The sequence below is a fragment of the Parasteatoda tepidariorum genome, chromosome X1 (assembly GCF_043381705.1).
Source record: "Parasteatoda tepidariorum isolate YZ-2023 chromosome X1, CAS_Ptep_4.0, whole genome shotgun sequence".
In the NCBI taxonomy this organism is placed as follows: domain Eukaryota; kingdom Metazoa; phylum Arthropoda; class Arachnida; order Araneae; family Theridiidae; genus Parasteatoda; species Parasteatoda tepidariorum.
The window spans coordinates 26,254,980-26,273,632 of NC_092214.1; the positions used below are offsets into that span (position 1 = coordinate 26,254,980).

At 27.9% G+C, this 18,653-nt stretch overlaps 1 protein-coding gene across 1 annotated transcript; it reads left to right on the top strand.

The window, feature by feature from the left end:
- Positions 1 to 1,290: 1,290 nt before the first annotated feature.
- LOC107456717 (canopy family protein seele) lies at positions 1,291 to 18,653 on the top strand. The gene is made up of 5 exons (XM_016074663.4): positions 1,291 to 1,684; positions 3,986 to 4,101; positions 4,187 to 4,381; positions 14,814 to 14,916; positions 18,434 to 18,653. Exons 1-5 carry the CDS (start codon positions 1,603 to 1,605, stop codon positions 18,460 to 18,462), a joined length of 525 nt encoding a protein of 174 aa, XP_015930149.1. The 5' UTR covers positions 1,291 to 1,602; the 3' UTR covers positions 18,463 to 18,653.

The following is an 18,653-nucleotide window of genomic DNA, read 5'->3' on the forward strand; positions in this document are numbered from 1 at the left end:
TTTTAAATACGAACAAAATTTTATCAAAATAAAAATAAAGTCTTTTCCTTTCTATATACATGTATGGGAAAAAGTATAGTAGCAAATATTACGATGATTTAAATTAGAAAATTAGTCTTTTAGAACTTAAAAGTAACTTCTGTTTGTTCATCTTAACGGATTAACGGACAATTTAAAATTAGCAGTTAAATTAATTTATTAATTAATTATGTACAGAAATTATTTTTTATCTATGTACTTACAATGTTCTCCAAAATAAAGTTAGAAATTTTTCAGTTTATTTTATGCAATCGTCATTAGGAAGCAACATTAGTGACAAAATCGGTATTTTTGCTCAATTTTTAAAATTTTTTTTTATTGCAATCGAAGACTTCGCTCTTCCTATGTATTATAATTCTGATTGCTAAAATGCTTTTATTAATATATTAAGTGGAGTAAGAAAAAAAAAAGAATTACCGATGATTGTTGTCGTTGTAGTTCATTTACATCGCACTAGAGCTGCACAATGGGCTATTGTAAGGGTAATGCACGACGGTTCGGGAAACATCCCTGAGGATGATCTGAAGACATGCCATCGCAATTTTGATCCTCTTCAAAGGGAATAACTCCCCTGTTTCGGTAGCCTGACCACCTGCACGCGAAGTAGAGTACTTTACGGTAGAACAGTTTTACGAGGACAGATACCACGCACCCTCGGTTCCTACGCAGACTGATCAAAGTGGGCACCCACTTCCACACTGACCGCAGCCAGTGATGCCTGACTTTGGTGATCTGCTGGGAACAGTGTCTTAACGATCAGTCCACTGTGGGACGAATCACCGATGAAGGAGACTAGATTAAAAAAATATCAGAACCTATTTGGATGTGAAATGAAACTTACAAATAGTTACAAATATATATATATATAATAGTTTATAGTTGCAAATATTACAACAAAGTTTTTTAAGTAGGTAAATATTTTGTTTGAATATTTAATAACTGAGAGTACTTCTCTTTTTGAGGATTCATAAAGGATTCGTTTTAATTTGGAAAAAAAATCCCCTTTCATTATTATTTTGTTCCGTGTCTCTCTATGAACAAAAGAAAAGCGATTTTAATGACGCGTGAGTTGCATAAAAAGTCAATTTTATTTACGATTCTCTTTAATGGAAAAAAGGAGAAACTTTTATATCTCATAACTGTTACTAGATGGCAAAATTATTAGAAATAGTAGTTCTCATTTCTGACTAACATTCGTTTTGTAACTCGAATTGGTGCTCCTTCCTTTTTTGAGCAAAACCATTCGTTCTCGTTTAACCTGGTTGACCAATCGTATTTGTTGCAAGCGTTGCAAGCAATAGCAAATGGAACACCGCCACGTTTTGATGTGCGAAACTTGACAGACGAAGCTTACCTGTCATTACAAATGTTTTTGTTGTGATTTAATTTGTGATTGTATCATGCCCGCATTAAAAAAAGCCGGCAGTTGTTGATTTCTGAAATGTTAGAAGAGAACTTACTTGCCTCTTAAGAACTTGAGCATATGATTAAATGTTTTATTTATATTCAACATATATTTATTTATTGTCATTTTAATACTTAAGAAATCATCTTTTTTTAAACATGGAATCAAGGCGTTTGTTCTTATTGACGTTTTTTTATTTAGTCCACATTTCTGTCCAGCAGTCTGAGCTAAGATGCCTTGGTTTGTATGAAAGCAACATTTAAACTTTTCTAGAAATTTTTCTTGTTTTGAGAAATTTTACTAATGTGCCGAAGTTTAACGTGTGTTTATTTTTTTTTGTGTATTAAATAAATTCTAATAAACGCTATTGTATACATGTTAAGTATTGTTAAAGAATCAAGGTAATTCAAAATAAATTTTTCTTCAAGAGAACTATTTTATTAGTAGTTAATTTACTGTGGCCCCAATTTAAAATATAGGGTGTCTTTATTATTTTTCGAATAAGCATTTAATATGTATTTTTTATTACATTATTCTCATGGGGGACATTTCTGTATCATGATCTGTTGTGCCAACTACATTTGCCAAGGTGTCAAATAGATTTTAAACCTGCAAATTTAAAAAAAAAAAAAAAAACATGTAGATGTTTGCTTCGGGGGTGGCTACTTATACCTTTCCAGTTGGTCCCTTTCTGTGATGTTTTTCTAGCTTCTCGCGGACCGTTGCATGGAAGTTGTTAGGACTTGGAGATTATTCTGCCACAGATCAGGATACAGAAATCTCACCTTCTCGTGTTTAATAAAATGATTTTTGTTTAGAGTCATTAAAACATTAAGCATATGGTTTTAATTTCTTTTCAACTAAGCAATTTTTTAATAATTTTATTTGAATAGGATCAAATTTATGTACTTAAATTGTAATACTAACACAAACAGTAAACCAACTTTTTAATCTTTAAAGTAAGATAATAGAATAATGTATATATTTTTTTAGTAATAAACAATGAGGATATTTCTGTAATATGATTTGGCTAGCTAACTACATTCACAAATACAAATGGATTTTTAATTTGTAATAACATGTAACAAAATGACATGTAAAGGTTTGCTTTGGGTGGTTATTTGTTTTCTACAAATTATTTTATAATTAAGGTATAAAAAGTTTCACGTTTTAAGGAATGTATCTTTAAATGGCAAAATACAAAGTTTGAACGTAATCTGTTTTGAGAAATCAAATTTTAAATACAACATTTTAAAATTTTATTACTTAAAAACTACTCTACTGATTTTGTTCAAATTTTTTATTTTGTCCTTAAAAATTATATAATTTAAAATGATGCAAAAATTTATAAATTGGATTAAAACTTTTTTGAATTTTATTAAATGAAATAATTAAAAATTATTAAAAAATTTATTTTTTAATAATTTTTAATATTTATTATTATTTATTTTTTTAATATATATTTACTACACTAATAAGCATAGAAAAAGTGATAACATATTAGATTAGACTCATAATTCATTAGATTTGGGGGCTCTTTTTTATATATAAATATATAAATTAAGAATTTAGACATATTTTAAGCAATGTAATTTGTCAATTTAATTGGTCATTAGAAAAATAAATGGAAGCAGTGCAAATTTTATAAATTATATAGTTTGTAAAACAAGGGCATTTGAAAGGTTTTTTCTTAGCTAGCTCAAATGTTTATTAAAATTTAATGAAATTGTTTTTTTTTGCAGCTTATGACTGCAACGTTGCAGACACGGCCAATTTAAAAATTCTTTAAAAAATGGTTAATAAAATTTTTTAGTTTTTAAAAATCATAATATTCAACACAGCAAATAGTCAAAAGAAATCGAATTTTAAAGAAAATAAATTTTAACTGCTTTGTTTTGATAAAACTTAAAAAAAAAAAATCATTGAAAAGCAAACATGTGCTCATATAAGCACCTCACATTTAAATACTAAAAGTAAAAATGCAGTTTTTTCAGTCATTAATTATGCAAACACAATATATCTCTTAAAATAAGTTTTAATACAAATATTTAATGTTGCAATGGCAAATTTTTTCTCTTTGTCAACTTTTAAATTTAATTTCTTCACATTCTATGCATTTTTAAGAATTTGCAACATTATTTTTAAAAAAAATAATATTCATAAAATTAATTTAATGACCTTTAATTTGATGTATGATTCATTAAATTTATTGAAAAAAAAAGTTTTAAGCTAGCCAGGCTACAATAAGTATGGAATCACCCATTTGGCAGATGTATAAAGAGAATTTTTAAAAATAGTGATTCCGCACTCATTTCAGGGTTGCTAAGTAAGAAGATATTAATGATTTATATTTATTGATTTATATTTATTTATTGATTGAAATAATTTAGTTTTTAAAGGATGGAAAACATGCTATGCTGATATTTGCATGACAACTCAGTATTACAAATTTATATATTTACAAATTTTTTGAATTTTCATAGTTTTTAAATTTTGTTTCATATTGATTTTTGCAATTGTTTATTTTGTTTTTAATTCCAGTATGTCGCCTTGTGGTAAATGAAATAACTTCTTCTGTGATAAATGAAGATCCAAAGAAAATTCTTGAAGTTGGCAGCTTTCGTATTCAGCCAGATGGTTCTCAGAAGCAATCTCAGGTTTTTATTTTTTTTAATGCTTATAATTCTTAGTCATAATATTCTCTGCATTTCCTTTGAGATGAAACTATCTGATAAATTTTAGATTAAATATGCTGGATCTGAAACTCACTTAGGTGAAATTTTAGAAACAGTATGCAATTCAATAGAGGATTATGCTCAAGCCAAAGATAAAGAAACTGGTGAACTTACATTATTGAACTTATCGAAAGATGTTGATAAGCTTAGCACTCATGAATTAGTTCAAGATCCAGATTTAAACAGAAGTCTTAAATATTATGTGAGTATGTTTAATATATCAGTTAACATATTTTTTTCTTTACATAATTTTTCAGGGAAATTCCAACATAAGTGTCTCTGCTTTAAGTAGAGTGATAGTCAATGAACTAGTTGGGAAAAATCCAAGTGAGGACAAGTCTCCGTGACTCCAAAAGGCATGGATAACGCTAAAAAACAATGCGCATATCTATTTCCATTTATTAAATTTTTAAAGTTTTTTTTTATATATATTTAGATAACTAAACATTTGTCAAATCCAAACTTTTGTCAGGTTTGCAAATTTGGGATTTTTGCCAGGTTCGCAAAAGTTTATGTAATTAAAATACTAATAGCATATTTTTTAAAATTTCTTTGAACAAATAGACATAATTAAGTTTGCTGTTAAAAACAAACAGTATATTTTATATTTTTTTGAAGAACGCAGACTTGTAATTAACACCTTTTACTTTATATAATTGTAGGGATGAAAGACTTCGAGGAGAAAGCAGAAATCCACTTTTTTCTCCCAATTTTTGAAATTTCCGGCAATGTTGCAAAAACGTAGTTTTTGGGGGATGCAATTGTTACAGAACCCCTCTCGCAAAACTGCTGAAACCCAAGCCACTGGAACGATAGCCATTCTTGGAACAAACTTTTTTTCCCTACAGTAGTCTCCTAAGACAGAATGATTGTCAGGAGAAAATGGGTGGGGCTTCTTCAGGGGCGCTGTTGCCTTGACAACTGCAACTTTCGCTGTAGAGTGGAAAAGATTTGGTTGTTGAGTTCTACGCAGTTTTGTTTCAGCCGCCGATATTTCATCAAAGCTTTTCCGTTTTTGGTGCAATGCATATATGCTCAGCCGTAGATTATAGTCCTCTGGAATTCGCTAGTTCTTATTTTTGGCTGTTCTTGCGTTTGTTCGTGCACATATTTGTTTTTCGCTTACATGTGTCCTTTTCCCGTTGTGCATCATATTTTAAATGAATGAATGTATTTTAACGATGGAAGTAAATTTGATAGTAGAGCACAAAGTGCGTCCGATCCAATCAAAGCCAAAGTGACTAAAACTGTTAGTAACAATCTATCAGAAGATGTTGAGATGAAAGTTAGTGACTGTTTTAATTTAAAATGATTGACTGGCAATTAATTTAAAATGATAATTATTAAACCTTATACAGTACAGAACCATTTATCCAGTATCCAGAAAACCGGGAAAAATTTCGCTTGGTTTTTCCACCATTTTGAACGGGAAGGATGGAGAAAAAACGCGGAAGTGTTACTCATTTTTGAAGTATAGTAGAGGAAAAAGAGGGTGGAGGTAATTTCTCCACCATTTGTCAAGAGAAAACATCATTATTTCTTCTGTAACCTTGAAGATCTTTGGGACAAGAAGAGACAGGAAAAGGGCAAACTTTTTATTTTTTCCTGTGCATTCCAAAGAATCAGTGGTTTTCAGATAACCTGCCGTCAATCAAAAAGGAGTGGCATGCTCTTTTGGTTTTCTCTTTGATTTATGTGAGGGACGGAGCACAAGCATTGCACACGCATATTGTTGAACAGAAGGTGAAAGAGAAATAAAAAGAAAAATATATCCCTACACATTACTAAGTAAAAAAAAAAAAAAGATGGAAGCACAAAATTGGAATATGAGAATGATTGAAATACGGCTATTTTTAGTTCAATGATAAATTAAGAATATAGTTAAGTTGATCATTTACAAAATAATAAGATTAAATTCTATCATTTAAAAAGTAATCAGAAGAATTTAGTAAATTAAAACTCAAAACATAATTGGATACAATTTTACCCCGAAACTTAGAATTATCAGAGAATTCGACACTTAAATTGCAAGATTTCGCTTCCGTTTTCAGTACCGTAATTTGCGCTCACACAACACTAAATTTTTTAAAAAATCCGAATTTTATCCGAATGGAGTGTTGTCACTTAGATGTCCGAGTCAAGGAACTTGAAACTTCTGCCGTGAGAGAGTTGGCATGTTAGATTTTTTTAAAAATCTTTTTGTTCAGTTTTTCCATTTTTGTGTTCTGTGAATTATTATGACAGATTATTGTTTTATAATTTCTGACGATACATTATTATTACAATTTAAAACGTTTTTTTAGAATTTTTATTATCTTCTATTATATTTATATATTGGACACTAATTAAGGAAACAATATTTTTCAATTAAATAAATTCAGTTTCTTTCGTTTGATCATGATTTCTTCTAATATTTTTAAGTTTTGCTTGATGTGGAATCGCATTTGCTTTCGTTAAAAATCCTCTCATTTTATATAAAAAAATAAACGGAGAAGATTATTTAATAATGAAGCATACAATTATTTATTACTAAAATTAGACGGTTATTTTATGAAGCAAATTCCAGCTTTTTCTTTTTAAAAGTGATTTTTTTTCTGATTCCACTACCTTTTTTGTTTCCTCCCATCATCCACAATAAATTTTGTACTTCATAAATTATATTTTTTTAATCATCAATTTTACGATAATTTTGTTTTAATTCAGTAGATTTTATAATCTCCCGGTTTTAATATTTATGTTAGAGCCCTTTCTAGTTATTGTTTCTGTTTGGTAATTTTCTAGCTTTGTTTTTTATTTAATTTGGTTTTATTTAGTTTATTATAATTTGCCTCAATTGCAATTAAATTAATGACTTCAATTAAGTTATATATTTGTTAGCTTCTTTTTGTGTTTATTTGGTATTACGATCAAAATAAGTTTTTATTTATTTGCTGTTTTACCATCTTAATTTATATTTTTCTATCTATCCATTTTATGTATGATTCATTTTTTTTTTTATAGAAAATCTAAACATATTGCATTTTTATAATTTTTTCCCCTTCTATTTTTAAAAACGTTTGCCAGTTGATTAAATATGTTTTAATTTCATTTAAATGTAAATAATTTGTTGAATATTTTCATTAATTTAGTTTTTTGGGGGATGGCTGTTGAAAAGCTGTTCTTATAATTTATTGATTAATTAGTTCTCCCTTAAGATTTCATTTTTTTTTTGTATCTTTTATTCTTTAGGGGATAATTTATTTATTTTGTACCTAAAGATTAAAAATATATGTTTTTATAGTTTATTTATTTTTATTATTATTATTTTTTGCTTATCTGTTGGTAAAATGCATTATTTTTTAGTTATTTATTCTTTTTGTGATTTAACTTAATAAATAAGGATTAACTTTAATTAACAATGGATTGTTTATATATTTGTTAGCTTCTTTATAGGACGGTTCAATATTAAGTGCTAAAATATGCGTTGTTTTACAATCTTATTGGTGATTTTCTTTACAGTAATATATTGGATTTTAATTAGCGTTTAAATTTTGGGTTTTTTGTTTTTCCTTTTCAGTTTAAAATGACAGGCAACATAAATAAGATAATCTTGCTATTTTTAGCAATGTAATTTAACAACTACTTGACCTGTCTCAATCCCTCCCAACCACCTTCTGTAAAACGGATGACTAATGGGACACCTGGTCTTTACTGTTAGAAAGAATAGTTTAAAGAAGTTTCACATCTTGGCCTTCACCTCCAGATGAGCACATATTTTACATACAGCTTCATTTATTTGACATTCGTTCCACCCCCTTCTCTCTTATATCTGACATTAGTAGATTATTCATCATTCATCTACTCGTGCTAGGATTAGTTAAAACGTGTTAGGTGAAAGCTTGGAATCTTTTTAGTGTGTTAAAAATTTATTTAAATTTTGGAATTTTATAGCACATGTTGTATATTTTGTGATCTCTAAAGAAAATATCTTCGTTAAATTCTATTTCAACCTCTAAGAAAAGAAAGCGTGTGAGTTTATCTGTAAAAACAAAGGTTTCAATTTTAAAGAAGTTAGATGAAGGTTTTTCTGTAAAATCTCTTAGTGAGATTTATAACGTATGGACTCAAACAATTTACGATCTTCAAAAAGATGGTCAAAAGAAAAAAAAAATACTGACTCTGTTTTAAAATTCTGAGCGAGAAGATGCAATGAAAAATCAAAAGACTTTGCATCAGGCAAAAAAATGAGAATGTCGACAAAGTATTAATGGAGTGGATAAGACAGAGAAGATCTGAAAAATTTCCTTTAACTAAATAATTATGGCTCGGGTGAAAAACGTTCATAATGAGCTTGGGATTGAAAAAAAATGCGAGTACAGCATAGGATGGTTTGCCCGATTCAAAGAGAGAAATGGCATTCGATTAACAAAATTTTGCGGTGAAAAATCCTCAGCTGATACAGAATCTGCTGAGAATTATGTAGATTTTGTGATAAATATAGTTCAGACTCAGATCTTGACCTTAGAACAAATCTTTAAAGTTGATGATACCGGTCTCTATTATAAATATCTACCAGATACTACTTACACTACAACAGATGAAATCAATCCTAGTGGTTTCAAGATTGCAAAAGATAGGTTGACATAATTAGCCTGCGCGAATGCAGCGGGCATGTGTAAATTGAAAATGACAGTTGTCGGCAAAAGTAAGAATCCCCGGACATTAAAAGGTGTTAAAGTTTTGCCTGTAGTTTATAAAGCTAATAAAACGGCATGAATCACGCAGGAACTTTTTACCACATGGTTCCAGAAAGAATTTGTGCCCCAGTCACATGCGCACTGCTAATCGGTGGGATTGCCTGATGACTGCAAAATTGTTTTGTTTTTAGACAACTGTACCGCACATCCACCTGCAGCTGTTTTAACTGCCAATAATATAGAAATTCAATATCTCCCCCCCAACTGTACGTCCTTGATACAGCCTCTCGATCAAGGCATTTTATGAAGCTTAAAATGCCGTTATAAAGTAGAGTTTTTAAAGAAGCTGATCCACCCAGCTAATGAAGGAAAATCTATCCAGGATTTTCTGAGAACATTCAATGTGAAAGATGCTATCTAGTTACCAGCAAAAGCATGGGAATTTGTTTCACATGATACATTAACTCACGCATGGCGGAAGTTAATACCGAATTTTTTTTTAGAAAAGGATGTTGACGACTCTCCTTTTGAAGGATTTAGAATTTCAAAAGAAAAAGATCTCCAAAATGAACTCCGGGAATACTCGAAAATAGCTAGAGCGGGATCTTATGTCAGAAGCAAAGATCAATGAGTGTTTTAATATGGATAATGACGCCCCAATTGTAAAAAAAATGACGGATTCTGAAATTATTCAGATGGTGTTGAATCCAGACACGGAACAAAAAAGTGACAACGAAGATGAGGCTGAAGAAGTTTCTTTCATATCTAATGAACGATGTATCAAATTAACAAGAGAACTGATTGCTGGAATGGAACAAAAATCATTTATTGAGGAAACTCTTATAATGGCTGTTCATAAAATTCAACAGTTGTTTCTTAATCAGAAACCGAAATTTCGTCAGCTAAAAGTTGGTGAAATGTCTAAAAAATAAATATATGCGAATTTTGTATTTTTTTAATATTACTTTTCTTGTCGAAACTAATAAATTATTTTATTTTTTTAAAGGTTATTTTTCTTTTTTTTAAAAAAATGTTTGACTTTGTTTTCCTTGTAATTTGGGTATGATAGAACGTCGATAATCTACATTTTTTGCCGATCCAGAAAACCGAGAAATTCAGACATCCGTGATAGCGATGATCCCGAGCAGCCCGGATAATTGGTTCTCTACTGTATATTGCTGAATTTTCTTTAATATAGTAGTGGTCAAAGACATTGAGAATTATCTTTAAGAGGAATTTAAATTTCGCTCTCTAAATGCTTTTGCCACTTTTAATATAAAATAAAAATATAATGGAAGTAAGTTATGTTTTTATGTATCTTATTGATATCATAGTATTACATAGAACACTCCCTCCCTCCCCTTCCTTGTGTCTGGATTGTAAAAGTTAGCTTTTATTTTTGTCCACTTTCATGCCTGTAATTAGCAAACTCATTTTTATTGATCACTGATTTTACAGTGAGAAAATGAATTCAAATGTTTCAGCACTATTTTCTGCTATTAAAAGTTTTCAATTATTGCATTAGAAATACTTATTGATGACCAAAGTTTATGCCATTATGTATTCTTAAAAACTTATACGTATTTTTCCTTAAGTATTTTTAAAATTTAATTTTATGAAGTTTTATTTATCAAATTACATTTTTTAAAACTATTTTTATTGCACAATTGACAGAAAAATCAATGGTGAGCAAGTCTTGTTTAAAGGAATTGAAAGTAAAGACAGTTTTTGTTTTAAACAAATAAAGAAATATTTAATCATTTTAGGATAATCACATATTTTTTAAAGGGGTAAAGGTGCATACAACCCAGTAATTTGCTCAGGTATATAAAATATATTTTTGAAAGCTTTATCATTTAACTATATTCATTGAGTTAATATATATTCATATAATCTGTATTTATTGAATGTATAATGGTTATATTATTTAACGGCATTACAAATTCTTATTGATTTATGAATTCTTATTTGAGAAGATTATTAGTATTCACCTAAACAATATTGCACAGTGAAAACAAATTCCTTTAGACTCATTCATTGTATCTAAATTCAATCGCAAAAAAAAAAAAAACTGTTTTGTACAAACCCTGTTAATTAGTCAATGAATTACAAACACTGGTGTTCAAAAAATTAATCCCTACAAATAAAAAATGTAAATGTTATCTATACATTAAAAAAGTTTTCACCAAAAAAAGTTAAGGAATCCGCATATTGGCTATTAATTGATTTATTTCATTGCCAAGGCTCTTTTTCTTAGCTCTATGCATTCAATGTGTTGGCAGAAAAGAAGGTTTGAGAAATAATAACAAATTTTAATAAAATCAAAACATTTAGCAACCATAAAACTGTTTTCGAATTCTATGCAGCTGTTAGGCAGCTGTAGAGGGAATCTCTAAAATTAGGTCTTATTCTGCACTTCATTCAAGTTGTGGTAAATTTTATTTACTGAAAAAGGATTAAATATAATTTAGTTTTAAAATATTAGAAAATATATTATGCACATTTCAGCATGGTAAGAATTTTTCTGTGAGCTGGTGTATCCTGTTCACAAAATTAAATTTTTAGATTTAATCTACTCATTCCTCACAGATGCTGACATTATCTGTCTTACTAGATCTAAAAATAAGTGGTGAGTCAAAAAAAAAAAAAAAAAAACTTGANCTGGTGAGAAAAAAAAAAAAAAAAAAAAACTTGAACTAGAAGTATTTTTTAAAAAAAAGTTCTATGATGAAAGTACATCAATGTAGAAAATGTCTGGAAAACAATTTTCACTAAAATGTCCAATGTCTCCATTCAAAATTTTGATTCTTTAGAGTAGGGGTGCACAACCTTTTTGAGTGAAAGCCACTTGCACATCAGGTTGACTACCAAAAAGCCGCACATGTATTGGAAAATATAGTAATATTTATTTAAACTTACTTTTAATTTTCAACAAATATATAACTATTTAATTGTTAGAATTCATTCAAAAATAATAAAACTAATGCTTTTTTTAAGAAAAAAGTTGAATTTTCATCTTATCAAAATTAATAAACATTGGAAAATAAAATCTTTTTTTTTAATCATATCGCACAACACAAAAGTTCATTTGAAAATAAATTCTCATTAAAAAAAAAATTGCAATGCTCACATAATGAAATTAGGAAAATTTTAATACATATAAAATTGATATAAATATGATATATATTTGTATAATAAAATTGATATAAATTCAAATTAAATATTTTAAATGAAGAAAATTTATAAGGTTTAAACAAAAGCCTGAAATGAAAACAAAACAGCTATAGTTCAAAATAAAATTCAATATTTATTTGGTAATGTACTTTATTATTTCTTTTTGTTGATTGTTAGATTTTTTTATATAGTAAAAGTTTTTTTTTTTACCGAAAAAATATCACATCAGCAACAAAAAATTGAAATCGAAATTGCAAACAGTGAGCAGTTTAAAAATTCAAGTTTCCCACCACTTAGTGAATTTTTCAGGTTGCAATAACATTCCATTAAAATTAGGGATGTAACGAGTATTTGGCCCTTTTGTCAGAAATTCAGTTGGTTGAATGATCGGCCAAATATTCAGCAGCATATTTTTTTGAAAAGTTTTTTTTTTGAATTTGTATAGATATTATAAAGAATAATATAAAACTGCATTTTTAACTATATTATATTGTTTATTATAAGATATAGTTTTTACACAATTTTGTTAAGCTTTAAAATCCATGTTGCTCATGGCTAGCAAATTTATCTAGAAGGCGAAAAACGAAATCTGAAGAATTGAAACTAGATTACAATTGTTTTTGTACTTCTCTTTTTTTTAAAAAAAAAAATATTATATTCAGACAAGTCAATAGTCATTTTTTCGTCGCTTTTAGTTCTATGAATTCTAAGGATTTTTTTCTTCATTTTTGCTGTTTTTATTGTAATGCAGCATTTTAATGGAACGTCTTATACTATAAATTTAATCTCACTTTTTCCCTATACTGTAATATAGATAACCGGTAACATAGAAAATTGTGATTTTCATCATTTAAGTTTTGTTTTAAGAACAATGAACAATTTATTTTTTGTTTCTCTTTTTTTTCTTTTTAATTAACTTTTCTTTTTATAGGCATTTTAATCATAATACAGCATATACAGTACTCTTGTGACTTAAATTAACATAATTAAAATAAAGTTAATAAAATTTTGCTGGAATATATATATATATATATATGCATACATAAATANATATACATATATACATTTTTTTCGTATAACTTTCAATTCATTCTTTCAAATAAAAAAAATATTTTTTTTTAAAGTTTTGCTGCGATCACAAGTTTTTTGAAAGGCTACTGCTATGCTTAAGACAATTTCCTGCTTTGAATTTACACCAGAATAAATAAAAAATATCAATAACGTAAGCTTTCCTACATTTTAAAATCTAAAACTATTCTATATAAAAAATTTATTCAACAATTCTTTCACTTAACATGAAAATAAATCTTCAAAATTAATTTGATATATACTTTAAAATTACAATTAATATGAATGAAGAAATATTTTTTTGTTTATAACTCATAATTTTAATAATACCAGGTATACATAACTCATTCTAACACCTTTTTTACTGAACTAAAAAATCTTAAATATTCAGAACTAAAAAATTTCAACTATTAACAATGTTACAGTGGGCACCATTGAAATTTAATGTTATAGAAATAAGTTATATTAAACCCACATTTTTATTAATCTACATTAGGGCACAATTTATTATACAGATAGTTATTGACCATTTAAAAAAAGTTTGATTTAATTACGAATATTCAAACGAAAGCAAGGACATATTGGCTTTCACCCCACAGCAATAGTAAATGAATGACAGATGGACACATGAATAAATGTCTGTTCATGAATAACACGGTGACTCCTCATTTCAGAAGAAAGCGAAATTAAGTGTTTTTAGCTTAAAAATAACTTCATAAATAGCACTCATAGGAAAGTAATAAAATGTTCTCTGGGAGTTTTAAGGGATTTTAAATGCATTAAGATTTTTTGTAAAAAATTCACTGTTAATTGTCCATTCCAGTCACTCTTTCTTAAAAGAAATTAGTTTAAAATCTGGTGATTCATCACGTTTGACTGACAAAAGAGAATATGTATAATATTAAGTAGAGGTTAATGAGAACAATTCTGTGAATCATTCCATTCTCCTTTTTTTAAAAGAAGTTTGCCTGAAATTCTTTTTTAGATAAGAGATGAAAGAGAATGTTATTCTTTTTTCTCTACCTATTATAACCCACTCTCTTCTGCCTGTCAAACATGATGATGAATTCAGGTTCAGGTAAACATCCTGTATTGCATTTGTTGTTGCATTTCTTTAGTATTGAGAAATATATTAAGGTATAAGTGAAATTTAATGCATATATTTGTTAGATTTGTGACTATAGTTAGTTTTGCAAAGTTTGAGTGTTGCTATAACGCTTAAAGTCTTCAAATATTGCAAACTTTAAAAAATATCCCTTATTTTTTATTTTAATAAAAATTTAATAGTGTATTCCTTAAGCTATACCATTTGTTTGACATAAAAGAAATATGGAATTTAGCATGTTATTAATTTACAGGCAGAGTTGAATGATCAGCTGTAAAGTAACACTGATAGTGAATTATGATTAATTATATAGGGTTAAGTAAAATAATAATTTTAGTATGTCTTGAGTTTATTTCTTTGTGCTGTATTTGAACAAGTGAAATTTTATTAATAAGGTAAAATTTAAGAAGATTGAAACAGAACCTAAAGCATCTTAATAGCAATTTTTACTTATTAAATTTTGAAATTAATAAGTTTAAATTTAATGTTTCATTTTGCACTTTTAGTTTTTTTTGCATTGGTAAACTAAGCTATAGATAGTATAATTTGACTAAATGTTCTCAAATCCATTTACCAGTAATATTTATATGCTATTTTAACTCTGAATTTAGTGTGAAAGCTTTGTTGAGGATTATGAAGATGATGTCATGGCCTTATTTAAATCTTCAGATAAGTTTGAACAGTTCAGTACTAAATTGTGTACAAATTCTGCAGGTAAAGATTATTTAATAGTAAAAAGTTAATATTGTTTTATCAATTTTATATTGTTTTATCAGTTTTATATTGTTTTATCAGTTTTTTGTTGTCTTAATCCAGTGTTTTCTTTATAGAAAAAAAATGGGATAGAATTTTTCACCCTTTCTCAAAAACAGGGTGAGATTTCAAAAAGTTAAGGGAGATTTCTACAAATTAAAAAAACACAAATATACTCAAATTTTTTTCATTTAATTACATTACGTTTTTAACATCTTCTATTTTTTAAAGCATTGAATATTTTTCCTGCATCTTCATATGAAAAATGTTCTATATCTATGTACTTCAGCTATTCTCATTAGGTTGCTCAAATGCTTATCAGTCAATCTGTTACAATATTTTGTCTTAATTCGGTTTTGGGTGCTAAAAGACCTTTCAACAGATGCTGAACTATTCGGAATCATTAAGTAAATTTGTAGCTTTGTGCAACACTTTCCCATCCTCTACAGCTGCTAGCATACGCTGTTCAATTACTTCTGCTATAGAATAGTGAAGTTCGTTGAAGATATTTCCATGTTCACATTTCACGCTAGGTCTTCCAGCATAGTTTTCACACTTTTGAACTTTTACAAATTGCTCTAAATTACTGAAGAGGATGTTTGGTTATTCATTAACAGCTAACAATATAGCTGACTATAAATAACTTATTATAAAGGACTCATTTTTTCCCTCAGCTCTTGTCGTAGCTGCTTTCATGTCTTTTCGGCAATTTTATGCTTCTGCAGCTTGCATATGTTGGTGGGAATTGTTATGCATTTGTAGAGAAGTGGTTTTGTAAGATGTACAACCGTCTATGAGAAGAAAAAAAAATCAATGTATCTTATAAAAATTCCAAATTTTTTTAAATCAATAAAAAATTATCTTTTAATGTTTTAAAACTGTTATATTTATGTTTGTACATCTTCAATTCGAAGTGATATTAGATACAAGTGGATGAAGTGATATTTTCATAGGTGCATATCAGAATAAAAACAAGAAAGTGATTTCTCTACTAACTATACCTGTATAGGGTAATATTACTTAGATTTACTAGCTTAAAATAAGAATTCAAGCTTATTCAGCAATAATAGAGTTAAAAAGTAAAATGTATCCAAACTTCAAAAGTACCAAAGAAATAAACAAAAAACTTAGTTCCAAATAATTATTCAGTTAAAATTGAAAATTTATCTCAATCACTGAAGTACAAATTTTTTGTTTTAATATTTTTTGTGTTCCCTTATTTGACCTTTTTTGCATTTGGTGCAGATGTTTGCCTGGTTACTGGAAGAGGCTTTAATGGTTTCTCATAAAGGTTTTCTGCCACAGAAAGTCTATAAAAAATTCCCAACCTCCCAAAAGTTACCGTAAATAAAGGTTGTTTTTCCTGATGGTTTGACTATATTTATATATATATGCATATATATATAGTTGAAAATACAGTATGTTTGCTAGAATCAAAAGCATAAATTGGAATGGGTGCTTTTTGAAATTTTATTTTCTGTACATTTTACTTCTATACAGATTTGTTCTGTATGTGTATTTTTATTCATTTTTTGCAATATTTTTTGTGTACATTTATGTTAAAAAACGATAACAAGAAATATTAATCATTAAAATATTTTCAATATACTTATATTGTTATATTTAATCGTTTATGCGGAATGTCATGGAAGTTGTAGTTCTCAAGCCTTATAAATTCAGGGGTCTGTCCAGGGCAAATTTACTACCATTTAACGGTACCTTCACAAATTCAACTTAAAGAAAAACGGCAGTTTCACAAAATATTTTTAACAACGCAAGTTCTATGATTCACCTCCCTGCCTCTTAAAATTTCGTTTTTGTATCCCCATAAAAAACTATAAATCCCGGGTTAATGATGCATTTTGACTTGCAATGAACCTTTCCGCGGATAACTATTATGACATAGTAGAAGAATTTGCTTCCTACCCAATTTATACGAAGAATGCTTGCTCCGTTTAATTGTCGCTAATACCACGCAAACCCTGTTCTCGTTGCAATCTGGAAAAAAAGAGCTTTTCTGATAGCTGTCTTCTATGAATCAGTAGCATGTGCTTGGTCAGATAGTGAGGTAAGCCTAATTCGTTGCTTACACCATATTATAGCGAGCTGTTTTGTTGCAGAGTTTTTTAAAATGAAACTATTATCATAAACATTCTTCTAAATTTATTCTTTTATTTTTTCCTTTATTTTTTTATAAAATTTTTTTTTTCTTTGTGAAACTTTTTTCTATGACCCAGTCAAAAATGTATAATAATTTTAGACTCATAATGAAAATAACTTTTAGTGCTAGCACTGTTAAATAAATGTTTTTATTAAATTCAAACTGAAATTTAACCAGGGTGCGTAGCGTTTGTAAAAAGTACTTAAAGGTGCTTTTTTGAGGATTTCGTTTTTAAAAGCTTTTAAAGGTGCTTTTTTCAGCTGGCGTTTTTAAAAAGTGCATTTTCTTCCGAATAATTTTTTTTCCCCTTCAGTGATATCTGGTGGATCCCATGCATTTAACGAAAAATGGGGAGTTTGCTACGTAATCATTCACGCGGAGTTCATGTCGTACCCACATTATGACTTGCGCATGCGCGCACACTTGAAACCGAAACCTGAGTGCTCCAATTCCGATAGAGAATATCAGATCCTTATGAAATGTTTTTCTTTTTAATTTATTTTAATTTTGTTCTACTTTATTTTATTTTACTTCAAACACTTTTTTTGACGTAAGGGGTAAGGGTACTTTTGTTCTGAGTTCAGGGTCAAGTTGAATTCACTCGGTGATGTGGGAAAGTACTGATTGTTTCGATTTACGCCCGTTTCTTTTTGTTTTTCTTTAACGCTAAAACTGCTTATAAAAAGTTTTTGTTTTTCAATAATATCATTGATTGAATATGAATTTTTTGAGTGCTTGAAAACTTTTGTAAAGTGCTTGAAAAGTTTTTAACAAGTACTTATTTTTGATTCAGAGATTTGGCTACGCACCCTGTTAACTATGTACAATGATTTATATCGATTTTTAATCAATTAATTTTGAATCAATGATTAATTTTGAATCAATTTTTAGCCCCGAATTTTACAGTAACAAAATAGTTTTTTAATATATGAGAAAAAATATAGATATTTACCTGTCATAAATGATTTTTTTTGTAATGACAATTTTTGAAAATATTTTCTCCTTTACCATATTTTTGTGTTGATTTTTTAGTCCAATTTTTAATTTTCTCAAATTATTAGACATAATTTGTGAAAACTAAAAATATTTGTGAAATTGAATTTGTGAAAATTTTCATAAAATAGGTAACTTAAAAAAAAAAAAAAAAAAAAAAAAAAAAAAAAAACCTAGACAGACCCCTGAAATTTGGTAAAACTAGGATTGATTGATTTATTTTAAAAAATGCCAAATTGTTCTAATAAACACTATTATTTATTTTTTTAATAACAGTTTTGGTGGTTATTGAAATTTCTAATATCAATTTTTTTTTCCTTCCAGGTTATTGCTCATCTAAAACTGAATTATAATTATAGTTTTGTTAACACTTTGTACTCCTTTTACTAAATTATTTTCTTTACAAATATGTTCAAGGCACTATGTATGCTTAAAAGTTATTAAAGTTGTATTAAGATTTTTTATATAGGATTTTTATGTTTATATGAATATTCTATATGTAAATTAATGAATCTCTGAAAGTGAATAAAGAGTGTTTATCATA

What these genes read in the sequence shown, in the direction of transcription:
- LOC107456717 (XM_016074663.4), top strand. Translation starts at nt 1,603, where the DNA reads ATGGAATCAAGGCGTTTGTTCTTATTGACGTTTTTTTATTTAGTCCAC. An exon ending in GTTCTCAGAAGCAATCTCAG is followed by an intron (nt 4,102 to 4,186) that starts GTTTTTATTTTT and finishes GATAAATTTTAG; the next exon opens with ATTAAATATGCTGGATCTGA. An exon ending in ACAGAAGTCTTAAATATTAT is followed by an intron (nt 4,382 to 14,813) that starts GTGAGTATGTTT and finishes CTCTGAATTTAG; the next exon opens with TGTGAAAGCTTTGTTGAGGA.